This window comes from Primulina huaijiensis, chromosome 4, assembly GCF_012295235.1.
Source record: "Primulina huaijiensis isolate GDHJ02 chromosome 4, ASM1229523v2, whole genome shotgun sequence".
Classification (NCBI taxonomy): domain Eukaryota; kingdom Viridiplantae; phylum Streptophyta; class Magnoliopsida; order Lamiales; family Gesneriaceae; genus Primulina; species Primulina huaijiensis.
The window spans coordinates 4,282,366-4,303,411 of record NC_133309.1 but is presented as its reverse complement, the minus strand read 5'-3'; the positions used below and the strand labels follow the sequence as shown (position 1 = coordinate 4,303,411).

Sequence of the window (21,046 nt, the reverse complement as noted above, 5' to 3'; positions counted from 1 at the left end):
TGAGATCCTTGATCGAGTTGGGGATCTTGCTTATCGGTTGGCATTGCCGCCAGCTTTATCTGCCATTCATGATGTATTTCATGTTTCTATGTTGAGAAAATATGAACCAGATCCATCGCATGTACTTGCACCTGATGAGGTTGAACTTGATCCTTCTCTTTCCTATGTTGAACAACCTGTTTGCATTATGGATCGGAAGGAGAAAGTATTGCGTAATAAATCGATTCCGCTTGTTCGAGTACAATGGACACAACATGGTGTAGAGGAATCGACATGGGAGTTGGAAAGCAAGATGCGAGAGTCATATCCGCATTTATTCGATGCTATTCCAACCGTTCCATTGTATTCAATATATACTGATCCGTTTACTGATTTTAGTTTTGATATGTACTATAACTGGTGACGTATTATATGTTTGCCAATGTTATGTATATAGAGATGTTTGAGATTTCGAGGACGAAATCTTTTAAGTGGGGGAGAAATGTGAGACCCCGAGACTAAACACTGATAAAATAGCTTTGATGGCATTTTGGTAAATAAGTTGAAAAATATTCAATTTATTTTGATGTCATTTTCGTAGATAAGTTGAAAAATAATGAATTAATTTTAAGGGTAAAATGGTAAATAGTGACATATCATTTTCATATGAAGTTCAAATGATTTGAGATTTGGATATGACGTATAAAACTCAAAGATAAAGAAATTTCATGTTTTGAGTTTTGGAAAATTGAATCGTTTGATCGGTCCAAAATGATATATTGATGTTAAAATGTCAATGACAATTTCGTAATTAAGTTGAATAATACTTGATTTAAATTTGATGGCATTTTCGTAATTATTCGATGATATTTTCGTAATTATGGGATGACATTTTCGTAATTATTCGATGGTATTTTCGTAATTATGGGATGGCATTTTCGTAATTATCTGATGACAAAGATGGCAATTTCGTAAATAATATAATATAATATTTTTTTTTAAAAAAAATAAAAAAATTAAAAAAAAAAAGATAAATATCAAAACTTACGTGAATTATTTCACAGTAAGTTTTGACAGAAAGAGGAGAGGGAGAAGGGGTAATCAGGGTTTCGATTTTCTTTTCTATCTTGCGACTTATCGGTTTATCCAATCGACGAACCGTCTTCAGTTCTGAGATCGTTGACACGAGGTCTTCGATTTGAGGTATAAATTTCATATTTTTGATGATGTTTGAAATTCGTTGATTTTTGGACTAAATCCGATAAATTGTTAAATCATACAGAAATTGAAAATTGTTGAATAGTGTATGATTTTAACGAAGTAGAGAAGATTATAGTGATGTTCTGTCGAATTTTTCCTAATTTATTATAATGAGGAAATTTTAATCGTTGAATTGAGATTGAAGAATTATTTGCCAGTTATTATTAATTCTGATACCGACAAGAAACTAAGTTTTGAAGTCGGAATTGAATTATGCTATAATTTGAATTTGATATGAATTTTAAATTTTCAAAAGATATTTGAAACCTCTGTTGTTGATATTGAATGATGTTATTGATTGAAGTGAGTATGTTATTGATGTAGATAGATTATTATACTGATATCTTCAAGCTACATCGACTGGAACGAAGAATTGAGGTATGTTGCGACCGGGTAACATACGACAGGTATCTGTATTATATGATATATGTTTGATTGATTGGATTGAGATACATGTCTATATGCCTTATTTGTTGAGTTGATGTGGCATACATGACATGCACGTTGAGCTATGATCCTTGGATACCCTGATATGATTTGATTTGATTCTGGGGTTTGTGAACACAATGCTATGTTTGGTATTACATGACCCTTAAAGCATAGTCATTTGTGGCCCCGATGATTGATTGAGATTTGGGATTTGATGGCGCTTTGTCGACGCTATCATATGATTATCCCTGATTGAGGCCGGTGTGCCAGCTCGAGCATTGATTTGATAGCGATTCGATTGACTCTGACATGTGCTCAGTGGATGGGCATTTGACCTGATACCTCCACGACATACATGCATTGCATATCATATATCATTGTTTAGATATCTGTGGTATATATTGTGGTTGCTTCAGACTGGGCTTTGCTCACCCCAGATGGGACTGTTGTTGTCTTTGTATGTGGACAATGACAGGTACTCCAGGATATCAGGAGACCGGAGATGGTACTTCTGGAGGGAGTCACAGTTTGATTTGAGGTTTCGTGGTCTTTTCCAGTATATATGTTATGTATCTATATATACCGGGGTATGTCCCGAGGATATGATTTGTTGTTGTATGAGTTGTTTTGATTATGTGTGGGCATGTTTTATGATGTGAGAAGAAATACTATTTTTAGTATTCAAATTATATTTGGGCTCATTGTAAAGAAATTTTAAACTCGTTTTCCGCTGTAATTAACTCTAATCACATTGCATTGTAATAACGAATAGAAGCTAAGGGCCCCACAATTTTTTTTTTTTTGGGCATTACATGTGACTAAATCTGCAGATGACGGACCCAAATATGCTTGCTTGGTGATTCGCACGTTGGCAAATTTTGGATTACTAGGAAGATTATAAAGTGCTAGGCTGGATGGCCGCCTCCCTTAGGATAAAATAGACAAGGGCCAAAATTGCAGGATGACACATGCATATGGTGAAAATAGGAATGAAAAACCAGATATCGAGTGTATTTAGGAAGATTCAGTTACATGCACGGTAACTGGACTAGGAATACCCAGTGTATAATTTAATTGAATATTACCTGCAAAAAAAAAAAAAAAGATCTCTGTAAAATCACGAGATTGCTAAAAAACACTTGTGAAAAAACCAATATATTTCTATATGTTTTCAAATCTTGATCACATATTCCCATATTATCAAATTTTGGTCACATACCCTTTGTCTGTAACTCAGGGATATGTGTTCTTAAAATTTAAAAACAATGGAAGTTAACATCCATATGGGGTTTTTAGCAATATCGTGATTTCACATGACTACTATGTAATTAATTCAAAAATTTTAAAAGAACAAGGATATCAAGAAAGTAGAGTTGATCTGGACAAAGTAGCGAAAAGGCTTCTCTAGTTTCATCTCAGCCCAGTAACGATTATTTTGGCATCTTCCTGTCGAAATTCGACACTCTTCTCAGCACCATAGCATTTCATAACAAATTATATATCGATTCGGGGAATAAATGTGACAACTTTGCGACACGCTGTCATCTTTATTCCCAGATCTTTGTTAATGCATCTGAAAAATCCTGGACTGAAGTAGTAGTTGAAATAAGAAGGTATTTGCAGCTACAACCAGCGGCAGCTTGAAGGTCTAAGAATTCTTCCACAAAACTTAATCGAACCTTCAATGAAAGAAAAAATAATTCCTGTAACAACGCGAGAATAATCAAGAGCAGTTTGTTATATCCAACACAGAATAGCAGAAGAGTTAGCAAAATAACAAATTCAAGGCCGTTTAAATTGTTACATAATGTCTTGCATCGCAAACATCGGAACAATCGTTTCTTGTCTAAATAGAGACTGTTCAAAGCTTTCAAATAGAAATGAAACAACTGACAGCCAATTGAACGTTTCAACAATCATGTAAAACATAGTAATTGGCAGTCGTCACGTAAATATCTAACAATTTAGGCTCAGTTATTCAAGGGGAGAACATCATCTATCTCATGAAATTGATGATCATGCTCCAAAATTGGTGAGGTGAAGCTTTCTTACAATCAATAGTCTCACCGTTACGAGGACAAAATGAATGAAACGTAAAAATCAAGCATCAACAAAAACTGATCCAACCCTGTGGACTAAAAGAATGGAATTTCCAAAGCTAAGTCTGGGATCAATATTAGCGGCATATGAAATCAAAGCACCAAACCAGTTTGATGCAACATGTAGAAGTCATATGGAAGTATCTCGAGATGGGAATTTACCAATAGATAAAGAGCAACGATAAAGCGATGATAAATTGATTTGCGTGACAATTGTGTGGATTCAATACTAACTTACAAATAGAAGCTACCTAAAAGAAAACAAGAAAATAAAGGAAAAGTGAAGAAATTGCATTCACTCTATTATTGGTGCCAATTGATTGCTATCGATCCAAGAGCAATTAAAAGAGGAAACTATGCCGCTGCAATTACTTAGGTCACACAAATCCAGTTCGCAGCACCGCTGACATTTCTGCAGTTATATCAATAAGTACAGATGTTGAAACGCTGCTCAGACATATTAGAAGCAGGGAATCACTGATGTTGATAAAATCATATTTTCTGCCAAAATGTAAAAATACTAAATAATTCATATAATGAACTCCCAAACAAAAATTTCATTTTGGGAATCAGAAGTGAAAAGGTTAACAATTATACACACAACAATAGAAAAAGCCCTAAAAGGATTGCAACTATTATTCAGAAAAAAAGGCTTGCAACTATAGTATCAACTTATTAAACAATCATAGAGCCAAGTATGTAGATGCTTCGATATTTAAACAACAAAACATTGCAACTCAAAGTAACTCTATAAACAAGTCATTATTTCTAAAATTATTTCTTAAGCCAAGCATATCGGGATAGAAAAACCTGTTATTAAAGCATAAAGAGTCATCTGCTGCAATTCGAAATCCCGATTTATGCCCCTCAGGCTGCCAATCTCTTAAACTTCAGAGTTTTATTGCCACTTTCAGAGCATCCCGAATCCTAGAAATCAAATTCTGGCTCCACTTTGAGGGATACACACTTGGATAGGGATCTGCTAGCATCCAAAAATAAAACCAGGATAGACAACTTTCGAGCAATGCAACTCTAAACCATGGCCAACAAGTTTTTCTGGCTCCACTTTGAGGGATACACACTTGGTTTGACTTCTCAGTTCTCATATAATACAGAGACAACAAAAAACCAAAACATAAGCAACTCACAGACCAGTAAACTGCTATTACCAGTGATGGTCCATGCACCAACTTTTGAATAAAAAAAGGTATCTTGCCTTTCAAATGCCTAGTTATTTTCAATTTTTCACTTAATATGATGCATTCCACAAATATGTTAAAAAATTTGCAAACAAATTAAAGCACTTAACAGTTTCATGAAAGATATAAGCATGCATTGCCACACACTTATTTAATCTCGTTTTATTATTATTATTACTATTATTATCTAATCTCGTTTTATTGCTGACAAAACGATAAAAGTCTTTATCACTCTGTTTCCCTAGTCAAGTGTCAGATTCCTGTTATGATACCAAATAATTATTGCAACTTCCAAAATATATCTATCATCAGTCTGGCAGAATATAAACGCACTGGAAACTTAAATATTGCAAGAATTGTAAATTGTGTCACATCATATGTGCAGAAAAAAATCGAACGCGTTCAGCGCTTTGAGCAGATTTTGTGAAACCAGGACTCAAACGTGACTCACTATGCTCGCCAAAACCCTGAAACACGCATCTAACCTGAACCTTCTGTTTTCTTTAAAGGGGAAAGAATTGCTTAAACCAACCATTAAAATACATAAAAATAAACATCATCATCAAAAATCCTAATTTTTCTATAAATGGGCAGGTTTTAAAGCTGATATACCAACACGACAAGCTTAACTTGATCTTTGCAGCATGACCAGTTCGCTGACCCAAACCAGCCCGAATAGGTCAGATTCAGGTTCAGGGACCCACTAACCTGAATCCCACGCCAAATACTGTTTTTGTAACATGATAGGCAACAAAAAATGTGACAGGATATACACAACATTGAATCATTATCCATAAATTGACAAGAATAAGAAAATGTACAAGAATGAGCTTAATTTTCTAGTACATTGTAAGAACCTGAATTGTAGTAGGCATAAGGATGACTCCCTAAACATTTTCTGAAAAACTATCATATATGCCAAGAAATAATTTATCACCCCACACCCTTCATAGAAAATATAATCCAAGTTTGACACTCAATCCAGCAAGGACAGTTCCCATCTCGCATATTTTATCTTGAGGAGTCTGCAATCCAAACATGAGCAGTGCCACATTACCAAAAAATTGAATGTATAACCCTAACCATAACTTAATAAGGAAAATTTCCCGTGTCCCGTATGTGATCCAAGGTCATCTGCAACCCGAACTTCAGAACTGCCTCATGACCAGTTCTAAAACCATTTCCATATACCATAGATATATCTGATGCAATTTGGTGTTTGAAAAACACACCAAGTTTTATCTCAAATGGTGAATGTGCCCCTTGCCTTGATGGTGTAGAGGCTGGCATTGAGGATGAAGTAGATGCCCCACTGGGGTCAGACATAGATAAAATTTTGGATTCTAACCACATACTCGCGAGAACTTGACAAATACCTTCTTCAACATCTTGTCTGAGATTTCGAAAACCTTGCATAAAAAATGGTGATATATCAGGAACTGAATCGAAGAGAGGAAGACGCATAGGAGGAAAGGCTGTTCATTTCATTTACGACTCATTGATTTATGATGAAATAGAACGAAAGGGTTATGTCACCTAAATAGATACTTCAATATCGAAACTAAAAGTGAGAATATGTGACGTTCATATTTTTATTGAAAAAGTTGCTATGGAAAAACAAGATTTCTAATCAATACAGGGAGAGATCATACTGTATAAGTTACTACATAATTAATCAATATTAACATCACTAAATTCAACGTCATTTCAGTAAGATATTGCATGTTAAGAACTGTTCTTACAAAGCAATCGAATTATTCATACTTCAAGAAAAAACTGATTTCTGAAATTAAAGTTAATTGATTGTTGTATGAAATAAATTGAGAATTTTCACACTTACAAGTGTGGGGTGCAAATGAATCAATTTGTTCGCAAGCACGTCCAGAAAGCACAAAATCATTCGATTGTAGTCGAAATTATCAAATTTGAGCCGAGTTCATAATATAAAACGACAATTCAAGCCTAGCATAGTATAACTCAAAATTTAAAATTCAACAAGATGATTCAAGCTTGAATATGCAAATTATAAGGAATATTCAGCTTGACTTGATTCATTCGTCTTCCTATTCATGGGTATATTAGGAGACAGATAAAATAAATTGTAGCCATTTGTGAGAAAATACCATTTAGTCGCAGCCACGCATGCATCATTTCATGAGCTAATATTGATCCTGTTAGCAACCTGCAGCTTTTAACAATTGAGTGACTAAATTTATTTTAATAGAAATCCAATATGCCTAAAATAAGAATGTGATGTAGAAAATACCTTGGAAAACCATGTAAAATAAGTATTGCTGTCACTTCGCAATGGCGGGTTAATTTATAAGGCTCGGTTCTCATTCCTATTGGTCGATTTCCAGTACCTATTCTTGGTCGGCGCAATACCTGGTGATCATTGGCAAACCATGACACTTTAATCAATATTAGATCAAGTTTCAAATGAATGATCTTTCCGAGGAGAGACCAAATGACAAAGAATAATAGTGCAGTGACCTTACAGTGCCGATGGTTTGTTCCTCCGAGAGACAGAGACCTCGTGTCTCCGGCATGTGATGATGCCCCTAGAAAGAAAGGGTAAGGGAAATGAAAAGTAGATTTTCCCATTCATCTTACTTTTTCTTCACAAGAAAGGAAAGTCAAAACAAACAAGCAAATATCTTGGAATGTTGGACACGAAATCTTACATGTCTCTCTCCATCCAGTGCCTCATTCAGTGCCTGCCTGTCAACCAATAGTAAAGGAATTGGCTGTGTCACTTTCATATTCAAACCTTCATAAAAATCTTGTACATCAATAAAAAGAGGCTGGCACTCATCGGTATCCATAATTGCTGAGTCTAAACACTCCATGCATAGACTTCGACCATCATTAAGGGATACACATTTTGCATCCCTAGACTGTGAGTATCAAGTAATTTATCGAATCAATCAGCAGTTAGCACCCTAACAAACGACCATTAAGATTTTCTTAGCAACAATGAGAATATTTTAATCTGGCTCCAATTTACCTCCATCCGCTCACAACTGCAGCATCTCCGAGTTCCATCATGCTCATGACAAGGACAGTATTTCTGGGACCAAAAAGGATGCGCCCTATATTCAATAAGGCCAATGGCGTTTGTCGGGATCTGGAAAACAAAAAAATAAATAAACTCGCCAAAGAAGTAAAAAATAGTAATGTAGTTCATGTTGTGTGTTATATATATATACATGCACATATATACAAAGGAGGGAGAAGGAAAATAAAAATGGAAAATAAGGAAATGGTCCGAACTTTTGGAATTCAAAGAAATATATATTTTTTTATATAAAAAACAATATTATATTGATTACTAAAATTAATTATAAAAAGCGAACCAGAGGTCCATATAAAACGAAGTGAGATCTATAATCAAAATAGATAGACATAATACTAGACCCGATTCCAATACAAATCTGAGACCGATAACAATTTGAACTTTACATCCTCGAATTCCAACATGAAACTCTTATTTTAATCTTGTCCCAACACTCCTCAATCGAGTCTTCTTGATCTTCAAAGATTCACTTATTCCTCACCGTCCACATGAACCAACTCAAAAGTGAACCACCAAAAAAAATATTTTTCTTTGCCCTTAACTTCAAGTGGAACATTGACATATTCAAGTATATTCATATATGCCTACATTATTGGAGCGACTACATTGAATAGATCTTATTTACATAGAACACCCAAAGAGATAACCCAGCTTGATGCGTAAATGTAACAAACTTATTTCTTTAGTCAACGGTTTAATGCGAATAGGATGATCATTGATGTATCTAGAGTATAGAATCTCTTCATTTTTATCCTTTAGCTCTCACAAAGCTGTTGCAGGAACTTGATCATTTCAAAATTGGTGGTAGAAGACAGCATATGTGATTCCTATCCAAGCTCAATAAAGAATTTGATGAGGTATGGGAACATCTACTTAATATGGACACATGCCAAAACATTAAATATTTATTTTAATGGCAGCAAAAAAACTGCAAATAGGATTATGGGGCAGGATAACTATCCAGTGCCACGAACTTTTTTGCCCCGTGTCATGGAAAATGTTAGTAAGAAAACCAAATTCAGAAAAAGAGCTGTAATCTTTGCGAACGCTGAGAAGCTCTCAAAACCTAAGTATGTCCAGGCTCATATACCCTAAACTACGTCCTATCCACTACCACCACCCTGTGGTTGACAAAATTCGATGGCAACAGTCAAACTTTGTCCATCCATTAGCACCTCTCTTTAAACCTAACCACCATAAACACTATCTCATTTTCAACCTTCAGACCTATCACCTTTCGAGAATCACACAACATCTTTAAATAACCACCTCCCGTGCCATCCTCCACTTTGAATTTCTCAGCCTTCCACCACTCACTTTGTATCCCTTACACAGTTAACATCTAAGGCTAGACATTTAAGAAGCTGAAAAACACATGGACGCAAACAATTTGAAAAAAGTAGAAATAGCAAAACATGTGATGTAATATTATTACTACAACAGATTAGAGAAACAAAAAGCCTTTGAGAGATTCAAACAGCGAATAGCCAATAGGATAAAGTACTTACAAAGTGTTTGCACACATCACATTTAGGTAGATAAGACTCCTTGTAACAAGCTTTATGATATGGGTTGCTCCCAGACATGGAAAACTGTATCAGAGATTTACAACTGAGATTAATTAATTTTACTTGTAAAAAAGATCAAGGAAAAAAAAGAGTACAACTTTTTAAATCTGTATTGCACTTGTTCAGTTGACTTCACTATTTATAACCTGAGCTCCACCACTTTTTTCCTCTTTCAATTTTTCAATTGCACATGGAGTCATGAACTACAAGTAATCTTCATGTTAAGCATGGTTACAATTCTAACGAGTGTGAACAGCTTATTGGTAATCAACAAGAAACTTGGTGAAGGCAAAATGCAGTAAAGACATGGTAAAATGTTATGCCAAAAATATTTAAAAACCAAGTTGGGAGTCAAAAAGAAGCCAAGAGCAACACAAGAAAGTTTCCAAAAGCTGCAAATTACTAAAATAAATTACTGAAACTCTGAACAGATACCAGATGCAGAGTGGAATGCTATTGGATTATTTCTGGATGGCTCGTAGGGAAAAGTAGTAAGAGAATTTACCATAAAATTAGAATCTGTCGCTACTATTTAGCCTAGAATTGTTCCATGAATGACTCTTATTTGGCTTATTTATTGTACAGATCTTTAACCGATGAATAATGAGAAATAATAATATTTTTTTACCCATGTTTTCTCCTCTACTTGACATGGTATTAGAGCCACAGCTCGATAATTAAAAAAAACAAGGGTTTGCAAAATTGCAAAGCAGCCGCAGAGCCCTTCAATTTGCTGTTCTCGGTCGTCCTGAAAAACGTAGAACCCTACCCAGCGTTGTGATGCACTTGTTCCGCGCTTCTTATGTGTTACGCTGCCAATTTCTTTGCACAAATGACACTGGTTTTGTCGAATTATTAAAAGTTAGGAGAGATATACGTAATATTTAGTTTCCTTTTATTAGATTAGAATCTTAGATTTGATTTAGTTTTATTTTGTTCCTGATTTTATTTGATTTTGTTTCCTAATTTTAGGATATTTCCTTATCTCTGTTCCTTGTATTTATACTCTGTTTGACATTAATAAAATTTAAGAATTCAGTTTATCAAATTCTTCATGGTATAAGAGCTATAATGGTAAAACATGGTCTCGCCACAGGAACCTCTTCGGAGGAAAAATCCGATATCCTTGAGCCGAATCCCAACCCTTCCAATAACTCTCTCCTTATCACTCCTCACCGCCTTACAGGTCCGAACTACTTGCAATGGTCCCAATCCGTAAGAATGTTCATCTGTGGACGCGGCAAAGAAGAGTACCTCACAGGAGAAATTGAAGCCCCAGCAAAAACTGACGCCGGCTATAAGAAGTGGAAGACGGAGAATCACTTAATCATGTCATGGCTCATCAATTCCATGAGTTTGGAAGTAGGTGAAAATTTCCTTCTCTACAAGACTGCTAAAGATGTTTGGGAGGTAGTCCGTGAGACGTATTCAAGTTCCGATAACACCGCGGAACTGTCGGCGATTGAATCAGCCCTGCACGACCTCCGGCAGGGAGAACTCAGTGTCACTCAGTACTATGATAACACCTCGGAACTGTCGGCTATTGAATCAGCCCTTCCCGACCTCCGGCAGGGAGAACTCAGTGTCACTCAGTACGATAATGCCCTCACCAAACAATGGCAACAACTTGATGTTTTTGAAACCCACGCTTGGAAGTTTCCGGAAGATGGTCAGCGCTATCGCAAGATTGTGGAGCAGAAGCGCACCTTCAAGTTTCTACTCGGTCTCAACAAAGAACTAAATGATGTTCGAGGCAGAGTAATGAGTGCCAAGCCATTCTTGGGTCTTCGAGAAGCTTTTGCTGAGATTTGCCGTGAAGAAAGCCGCAAGAAGGTCATGATGGGACCACCTTCTACCTAGGTTGATGGTTCTGCCCTCCTCGGGTTTTCACTCGGTGCTACTGGAGCAACTCAACAAGAGAGGCGTAAGTCACCCAAACCAGAGCACACGAAGAACACTTGCTGGATTCTCCATGGCAAACCTTCTGATTGGAAATCCTCCCGTCCTCCAACTGCCAAGACCAACCGCGGCCTCTCAGTTCAGCCCTCAGGCGACCAGGCCAACGACAGTCCGTTCTCTCCTCAACCGATTGAAGCACGGCAACAAATCATTTCTGCAACCTTAGCGCAACATGCTACTGGATCTAAATCCACCAGCCTTCACGCTACCAAAGGTACAGAAGTTCTTGCTCTAATTTCCGCTCAGCAGTTCTCGTGCTCTTGGATTGTCGACTCGGGTGCCTCCGACCATATGACCGGCAACCGGAATCTCTTTACAACGTACCATCCCAATACCGACTCTCTCCATGTTCGCATTGCAGATGGCACCAAGACCCGGATTGCTGGTTTCGGATCCGAACAGATTTCCTCCGACTCTACTCTTAAATCTGTGTTGCATGTTCCTTCTTTGGATTGCAATTTATTGTCCATTAGTAAATTGACAACCGATGAACAGTGCTCGGCTAATTTTTCCAATAATGTGTGTTTTTTCCAGGAGTTGGGATCGATGAAGACGATTGGCAGTGCTAGGATGTGCTCAGGCCTCTATCTCCTCAATACAAGTTTATCTAGCCTCGAGTCTTGCTCCCATTCCTGTTCAAATTCTAGTTTTGGTTTTCATATAGATTCTGGAAGTGATGTTATGCGCTTACACTTTCAGTTAGGTCATCCAAGTTTTTTTATCTTTAAAAATTGTATCCGAATTTATTCGTTAATAAAAAGTCGAGGTTTTTTCATTGTGATATATCTGTCAACTTGCAAAACACACTCGGGTCTCATATAATCCTATCCCATACAAACCTTCTCAACCATTTTCACTCATCTACGGTTACATTTGGGGCGCATCTCGGGTACCCAATATAAATGGAGCCCGGTGGTTCGTCACCTTCATCGACGATCATACCCGGCCTTACATGGGTCTTTCTTATGAAGGACAAATCTGATCTCGCCCATATATTTCCAGCCTTTAACACTATGATCCAAACACAATTCAATACCCGTATTCGGGTTCTCAAGTCTGATAATGCCCGTGACTACTTCAACACCACTTTAGGATCTTATTTCACCAAGCAGGGCATTGTCCAAATCAGCTCTTGCGTCGACACACCGCAACAAAACGAGATTGCCTAAAGAAAAAACCGTCACCTTTTAGAGGTCGCACGTTCCCTCCTATTCTCCATGAATGTGCCAAAATACCTGTGGGGAGAGGCTGTTTTGACTGCTGCCTATCTTATCAATCGGCTCCCGTCCCAGGTTTTGCAGTATGTCACCCCTTTTCAAACCCTATCGCCCAGTTTCCCACATATCAATACATTATCGTCTCATCTATCACCAAAAATATTTGGTTGCACCGCTTTCGTTCACATCTACCCTCATTCCCGTAGTAAGCTTGATCCTCGGGCTACCAAGTGTGTATTCATCGGGTACTCCTCTAACAAAAAAGGATACAAATGTTACTGCCCCGTCTCTCGAAAAACATTCACAACTATGGATGTTAACTTTTTTGAGGATACTCCATATTACCCCAAAACTGTCCTTCAGGGGGAGAAACAATCTACAATCGAAGTCCCGTTTTGTAAAATCCTTCTTGATCCCGAACCACCTGAGTCAACTACACCAACTGTCCCACCGAACCCGAACCCACCAGCTACGCCAGCTACCGAAACCCATGTTAGTCCACCCACCTCGCCAAACCTCCAAGTCTAGACGCGAGGTCAGTGGCGACGAGGTCAGGGGAGTGTGAAGCTCCAGCACATCCTACACTTGCTGCTGAAGATACCACTACACCGATCCCAATTCCGGAGACAACTACACTAAACGCTCCGACTCCAGCTCCTCAGAATCAGAATCTGGAAGACTTGCCTATAGCTCTACGGAAAGGTACTCGTACATGCACTGACCATCCGATTGATAGGTGGGTCTCCTACGGACGTCTCTCCCAGCCTTACCGAGCATATGTCACGAAGCTGGATGATATCTACATTCCGAATACCATACAGGAAGCACTTCTGCATCCAGGTTGGGCTGAAGCAGTGAAATCCGAACTCACGTCTCTAGAAAGGAGTGGTACGTGGTCGATTACCGAATTGCCACCTGGTAAAAGAGCGGTGAGTTGTAAATGGATTTTTACGGTGAAGTTTAACGCTGATGGAAGTGTTGAGAGATTGAAAGCTCGATTAGTGACTCGTGGGTTTACTCAGTCTTATGGGATCGATTATGAAGAGACATTTGCGCCGGTTGCGAAACTCAATACTGTCCGGATTCTCCTCTCCTTAGCAGCGAATCTCGATTGGAAATTACAGCAATTGGACATTAAGAATGCATTTCTTAATGGGGACCTAAAGGAAGAAGTGTATATGGAAGTTCCCGCCGGTTTAGTGGTTCCGAATGAACCAGGGAATCAAGTGTGCCGACTGCATAAGTCCATCTACGGTCTCAAACAATCGCCGAGAGCGTGGTTTGGAAAGTTTTCCACGGTGGTTAAAGACCAGTGGTTTGTCCAGTGCCAAACGGATCATACGCTCTTTGTTAAACATTCTCAAGATAATAGAATTGCCATCCTTATTGTGTATGTGGATGACATTATATTAACTGGAGATGATGAAGAGGAAATCAGTAGTATCAAGGCTACGTTAGCTCGGACGTTTGAGGTGAAGGATTTGAGACCTCTCCGCTACTTTTTAGGTATGGAAATTACCCGTTCAAAGAAGGGCATATCTGTTTCTCAGCAGAAACATGTATTCGATTTACTTAGCGATACTGGGATGCTCGGTTGTAAACCTGCAAGCACACCAATGGTATCGACTCGAGAGGCCGAAGGCGTACTCGAAGGAGATCCCGTCGAGAAACAACGGTATCAACGATTGGTGGGACGATTGATCTACCTGTCGCAGACACGATCGGACATTGGCTTCGCGGTTAGCTACGTAAATCAGTTCATGCATAATCCGAAGCAATGCCACATGGATGCAGTCTACCGCATATTTCGGTATCTGAAGAAGTCTCCCGAAAAGGGGCTTTTATTTCAGAAACATGATGATCGTAACATCATTATGTTTTCGGATGCTGATTGGGCAGGAAGTCATTTTGACCGAAGATCTACTACGGGTTACTGTTCCTTCTTATGGGGAAATTTGGTGACTTGGAGGAGCAAGAAGCAACCCGTTGTGTCAAGAAGCAGTGCTGAAGCTGAGTTTCGGGCGTTTTCCTTAAAGGGATATGGATTAGAAGAATGATGGCCGAATTGAAGATGTCGTACCATGAGTCTGTGATCCTCAAGTGCGATAATCAAGCTGCGATTAGCTTTGCTAAAGACCCTGTTCATCATGACCATACTAAGCATGTCGAAATCGATCGTCACTTTATTGCCGAGAAGATTAAGAGTACTGAAGTATTACTGCGGTATACTCCAACTCGTGAACAACTTGCGGATATCTTGACCAAAGCTTTGATTAGTCCTAACTTTGATGAAATATGTAACAAGTTGGGAATGTATGACATTTACGTCCCAACTTGAGGAAGAGTGTCGAATTATTAAAAGTTAGGAGAGATATACGTAATATTTAGTTTCCTTTTATTAATATTAGAATCCTAGATTTGATTTAATTTTATTTTGTTCCTGATTTTATTTGATTTTGTTTCCTAGTTTTAGGATATTTCTTTATCTCTGTTCCTTGTATTTATACTCTGTTTGACATTAATAAAATTTAAGAATTTAGTTTATCAAATTCTTCAGGTTTTGTTCTGCCGCAACCTGTTGCTTAAGCCCAAAAATCCCAGCATCTCATTTGAAAAAAAGCCCAGAAACATCAGTAGGAAAAAGATGGACTAGAAAACAGCGATGATGGGCTCAAGCTCTCCAGCATCCAACTGCGAGTTCCTACAAGAAGGACGTAATTTTGCAACCATCACAGACAATGCCAATTTCCAAAACTTCTCTGCAAATTACCATTCATAAAATTGAATGACAGAAACTACTTGGAATGGGCTCAATCTGTCCGGCTAATGGCTAGTGATTGACTGACAGGAAAATTGGGCATCTTGACTGGGGAAACAAAATCTCCAGCCATAGATGATCCGAAATATCTCCAATGGCGCTTGGAAAACTCCATGGTCAGTGCTTGGCTTATTAACTCCATGGAACCTACTGTGGGAAAGCTATTCCTATTTTTGCCCATTGAAGCTTGGTAAGGTGAAAGGAGAAGGTCCCGTTGATACTGACAGATATCAAAGATTAGTTAGGAAGTTAATTTATTTGTCTCCCACTCGACCAGATATAGCTTTCGCTGAGTTTGGTAAGCCAGTTCATGCATTCTCCTTATAAGCATCATCTTTAAGCTATATTTCGTATGTTTCGATATCTAAGGCAACTCCTGGAAAAGGCTCGTTCTTTAAAAAAAACGGGGAAAGAAAAGTTGAAGTCTGATACAGACTGGGCTAGGTCAAGAACCGATAAAAGATCTACATCGGGATATTGTAAGCTTCTATGAGGCAACTTAGTTAGTTGGAGAAGCAAAAAACAAAGTGTTGTTTCTAGAAGTAGTGCATAAGCTGAATTTCAATCGATGGTGTAGCGCCCTTACCCGAACCACTACTAAACAGACTACTAAGCATGCAACATTAAAACTTAATAACAACAATTAAACAGCGGAAACCAAATACTTAATCATCTTACAACCCAAATTAAAACAGAGCAAACAACAGCAGTCTTAAACATTAATATAACCATATCGAAACATAATTCTAAACAATAAAACGATGAACCACATAAAACCTCCACTGGATCACCACCGAAAACTCAACTGCTCTAGTCATTGCCCTGGTCGTCCGAACCGTCCAACCTAAGACCTGCCCCGTGGAATGGGGTGCCCAAGATGAAAACAAGGACGTGAGCGACAATCGCCCAATACGAGAATGTACGAGTATACAAACTGATATGATGCATGCGAAATGCAATATGCTCGGATATCAAAGATCAAGTCAAGAATCTCATGCTCAGTCTAGAGGCGCCTGAGTGTGTAGTCTCTGATCTGCCCTAGGCATGTTTTGGCTCCCACACTCATCATCAAGACGTGGACCTACAATGTCCAGGTCATCAGAGCCCGCGGGTCCCGTCGGACACTGTGGCTCTCGATGCCCCATCGTCCACAATACAGAATAGGGCTGAGCGGCCCCAACAAACGAGGTATATCTCAAAAGATATCAGGCTCAACATGATATGTCATGCATAATATGCCAAAGCAGTAAAACATGTATAATGCAACACATAAATATGCAGCATATAAGTGTGTATACTACGCTTGGATATCTCAGTCAGTACATCACGTACCTTACTAAAACAATCTGACAGAAAGCTCTTAACCTAGACAATACCAACAATATGAAATCACTATCAAACCAGATTCTGAATTACCAAACATGCTATAAAGTTCTTCCTAAAGGCTTTAGGATTATACCTGCGTCCGTCGTCAGCCCGCTGATGATGTCTCGATCTCAGCTCACCGACCCCCCCTCGAGTCGACACTAGCTCCGAAACTTCCCGACACCAAAGTGCCCTAGAAACTGGCTAGAAAACCTAAGGTAAAAGACTAGAACTCTCTCTCTGAAGGATGCGGTGTAGGAAACAAAAGAATTCGGCTTCCATTTATAGGCTGCATCCGGACTATTTCAGAAATCCGAATCAATCTTATCTGCCACGTGTCAGAATCTCATTCGTCTGGTTGGATTTCTCGAGATAACGTAATCGGAAGTAGATCGGGTTATCCATTTAAAATTCGGTGGATCCAACAGATTAATCCCAAATTATCAATTCGTTAATAATACTTAATTAACAACTCTTTAATTATCTCTTAATTAATACTTCATTCAAAATACGAATTCGGGTCATTACATCCTCCCCTCCTTAAAAAGATTTCGTCCTCGAAATCAGAACTGAAGTACAAAACAACTGAATAAAATACAACTCATGATTACAAAGATACAACTCAAAACAAATGCGGATACTCTGAGCGCATACGACTCTCTAACTCCCATGTCGCCTCTGCAGTACCTCGGCGTTGCCATTGCACTAAAACAAGTGGAATGGTCTTGTTTCTGAGCTTTTTCTCTTTCCTACCTAGGATTAAAAGTGGCTGCTCGACATAAGTCAAGTCTTCTTCAAGTTGAACATCTGTCGGACCAAGAACGTGCGATTCATCTGCTACATACCGTCGTAGCAAAGATACATGAAAGACATTATGAATGCTGGACAGATACGGCGGCAAAGCCAATCGATATGCCAAATTTCCAACACATTCCAAGATCTCAAAAGGTCCGATGAATCTTGGGGCTAATTTTCCCTTGAGTCCAAATCTCATCACCCTGCGAAATGGTGAAACTTTAAGGAAAACTTTTTCCCCTGACTGAAACTGTAGAGGTCTACGCTTGGTATTCGCGTAACTCGATTGACGATCTTGTGCAGCTTTAATTCTCTTTTTAATCAATTCCACTACGTCAATCGCTTGTTGCACTAATTCAGGTCCTTGCACTTGTCGTTCTCCTACTTCGTCCCAAAACAATGGAGTACGACAACGTCTACCATATAATGCTTCGAATGGAGCCATACCAATGCTGCTGTGGTAGCTATTGTTATATGCAAACTCCACAAGCGGCAGATGATCATGCCATGCTGGTCCAAAATCCAAAGCACAAGCACGCAACATGTCCTCGAGTGTCTGAATAGTCCTCTCAGACTGACCATCGGTCTCTGGATGATAGGCAGTACTCAAACTCAATGTCGTTCCCAACGCTTTTTGAAAACTTCCCCAGAACCTTGAGGTAAAGCGTGGATCTCTATCACTGACTATACTTGTTGGCACACCATGATATTTAAGAATCTCTTGGATGTATAGTATTGCCATGCGATCGAAACTATATTCCCGACTATACGGAATGAAATGTCCTGACTTAGTCAGTCGGTCCACAACAACCCAAATTGCATCACAATTCTTAGCAGACAACGGCAAGTAGGTGACAAAATCCATCGTCACATGCTCCCACTTCCACTCAGGGATAGGAAGATTCTGAAGTAATCCTCCTGGTCGTCGATGTTCAGCTTTCACTTGCTGACAAACCAAACACTTCGCTACAAACTGGTAAACACTTTTCTTCATACCCTTCCACCAAAACTTGGTCTTCAAATCCTTATACATTTTCATGCTTCCAGGGTGGATACTCAACTTACTCCTATGGGCTTGAGATAAAATATCGTCTCTTAATTCAGAATCTTCTGGAACTACGATTCTTCCCGACAGACACAAAGTTCCATCTGTTTGGAACGCAAAACCAGATGTGTTGTCTCCATTAGCTAACCTTGCTAACTTTTTCACTTTCGGGTCAGAAAATTGAGCTTCTCTGATTTTGGCATACAACTTCGGTTCAGATAAAATGCTCGTTACTCGAATGTGTTCCATTCCTTTCTTATGCCGAAAGTGAAATCCCAGAGAACAACAATCTTGAATTACACTTGATATGAAACTTGTCTGAAGTGCAGATAATCTCACCTTGCGACTAAGAGCATCAGCTGTAAGATTCGCTGATCCTGGATGATACTTGATTTCGCAATCATAATCTTTTAACAAATCCATCCATCTTCTTTGGCGCATATTCAACTCTGCTTGAGTAAAGATATACTTCAAACTCTTGTGATCTGTAAAAATCTCAAATCTCTCTCTGTAGAGATAATGTCGCCAGATCTTCAAAGCAAACACAATCGCTGCTAATTCCTGATCATGAACTGGATAATTCTCTTCATGCTTCTTCAACTGTCTGGATGCATATGCAATCACATGACCATTCTGGTTTAAAACACACCCAAGTCCCAGAAGTGATACATCAGTGTACACAATGTACCCTCCTGATCCAGATGGAAGAGCTAAATCTGGTGCAGTTGTCAAACGTTGACGTAATTCATTGAAACTATTTTCACAATCATGTGTCCATTCGAACTGCACATTCTTACACGTCAGCTGTGTCAATGGTTTGGCGATCTGAGAAAATCCTGAGATAAATCTCCGGTAATATCCTGCCAAACCTAGAAAACTTCTTATCTCTTGAGCTGATTCCGGCCGTGCCCAACTCAACACTGCTTCGATCTTGCTAGGATCCACTGATATCCCATCTTTGGATATAACATGTCCTAAGAAGACAACTCTGTCGAGCCAAAACTCGCACTTGTTCAACTTAGCATACAGTCGGTGATTCTTTAAGGTTAGCAACACAATCCTTAAATGTTGTGCATGCTCTTCAAGACTACGAGAGTATACCAGTATGTCATCAATAAAGACAATGACAAACTTGTCAAGATACTCCTGGAATACTCGGTTCATCAAATCCATAAATACTGCTGGAGCATTCGTCAAACCAAACGGCATCACTAGAAACTCGTAATGCCCATACCTTGTTCGAAATGCAGTCTTGGGGATATCACGTTGATGAACTCGAAGTTGATGATACCCAGACCGTAAATCGATCTTCGAGTACACTGAAGTTCCTTGCAGTTGATCAAACAAGTCATCAATCTGTGGTAACGGATATTTACTCTTGATTGTTACTCGGTTCAACTGTCTATAATCTATGCAAAGCCGCATAGACCCATCCTTCTTTTTAACGAACAACACTGGTGCTCCCCAAAGAGACACACTGGGTCTAATGTACCCCTTGTCAAGAAGATCTTGTAACTGTTGCTTCAACTCTTTCCTCTCCGTTGGTGCCAATCTATAAGGCGCTCTGGAGATAGGTGCGGTTCCTGGTATCAACTCTATCTCCGCTTCCACTTCCCTCTCCGGAGGAAATCCAGGAATCTCATCGGGGAAAACATCAGGAAATTCATCGACAACTGGAATGTTCTTCACGTCGATCACATCCTTCGATACGTCAACAGCATAAATGAGGTATCCTTCTCCTCCTTTCGCTAAAGCCCGAATGTCCCAAATAGCAGACACTGCTGGCATTGGAGGTCGAGCTCCCTCGCCAAAGAAAAACCAATTCTCGTCTCTTTCTGGACGAAACTGAACGAGACGTTGATAACAATCTACCGTCGCTCTATACTTAGTCAATAGGTCGATTCCCATAATACAATCGAAATCTTCCATAGCCAATATCATCAAATTGGCAGACAAGTATTTTCCCTCAAACTCTAACAAACAGTCTACTACAAGTCGCTTAGCTAAAACCTCTTGTCCCATCGGTGTAGACACCGACATCAAAACATCTAATGACACGTAGGGTAGTTTATGCTTCTTAACAAACATTGATGCTATGAATGAATGCGATGCCCCAGTGTCAATTAATACATATGCAGGAATACCACATAAGATAAAATTACCTGCAATGACTCTCTCGTTTTGCTCCTCAGCTTGTTCTTGGTTTAGGGCAAACACTTGCCCTTGAACTCGTGGAC

General features: G+C 38.9%; 1 protein-coding gene and 1 long non-coding RNA gene across 5 annotated transcripts in view; one reads left to right on the top strand and one right to left on the bottom strand.

Annotated features, from left to right (window-relative positions):
* The first annotated feature begins 1,092 nt into the window (after positions 1-1,092).
* Positions 1,093-21,046, top strand: part of LOC140975927 (uncharacterized) — a 91,222-nt gene continuing 71,268 nt past the window's right edge. Inside the window, exon 1 of the long non-coding RNA XR_012175075.1 lies at positions 1,093-1,182. This is a non-coding gene — a long non-coding RNA (uncharacterized lncRNA). The remainder of the gene's footprint in view (positions 1,183-21,046) is intronic.
* The window catches only part of LOC140975272 (protein DA1-related 1-like), a 40,732-nt gene continuing 25,727 nt past the window's right edge, over positions 6,042-21,046 (bottom strand). For all 4 annotated transcript variants that reach the window (XM_073438886.1, XM_073438887.1, XM_073438888.1 and 1 more), the window contains 7 exons: positions 9,551-9,634; positions 7,974-8,093; positions 7,651-7,863; positions 7,465-7,527; positions 7,233-7,351; positions 7,090-7,148; positions 6,042-6,375 (listed from right to left, as the gene is read on the bottom strand). In XM_073438886.1, the coding sequence (XP_073294987.1) occupies positions 6,056-6,375; positions 7,090-7,148; positions 7,233-7,351; positions 7,465-7,527; positions 7,651-7,863; positions 7,974-8,093; positions 9,551-9,634 (978 nt within the window). In that variant the 3' untranslated portion in view covers positions 6,042-6,055. The remainder of the gene's footprint in view (positions 6,376-7,089; positions 7,149-7,232; positions 7,352-7,464; positions 7,528-7,650; positions 7,864-7,973; positions 8,094-9,550; positions 9,635-21,046) is intronic.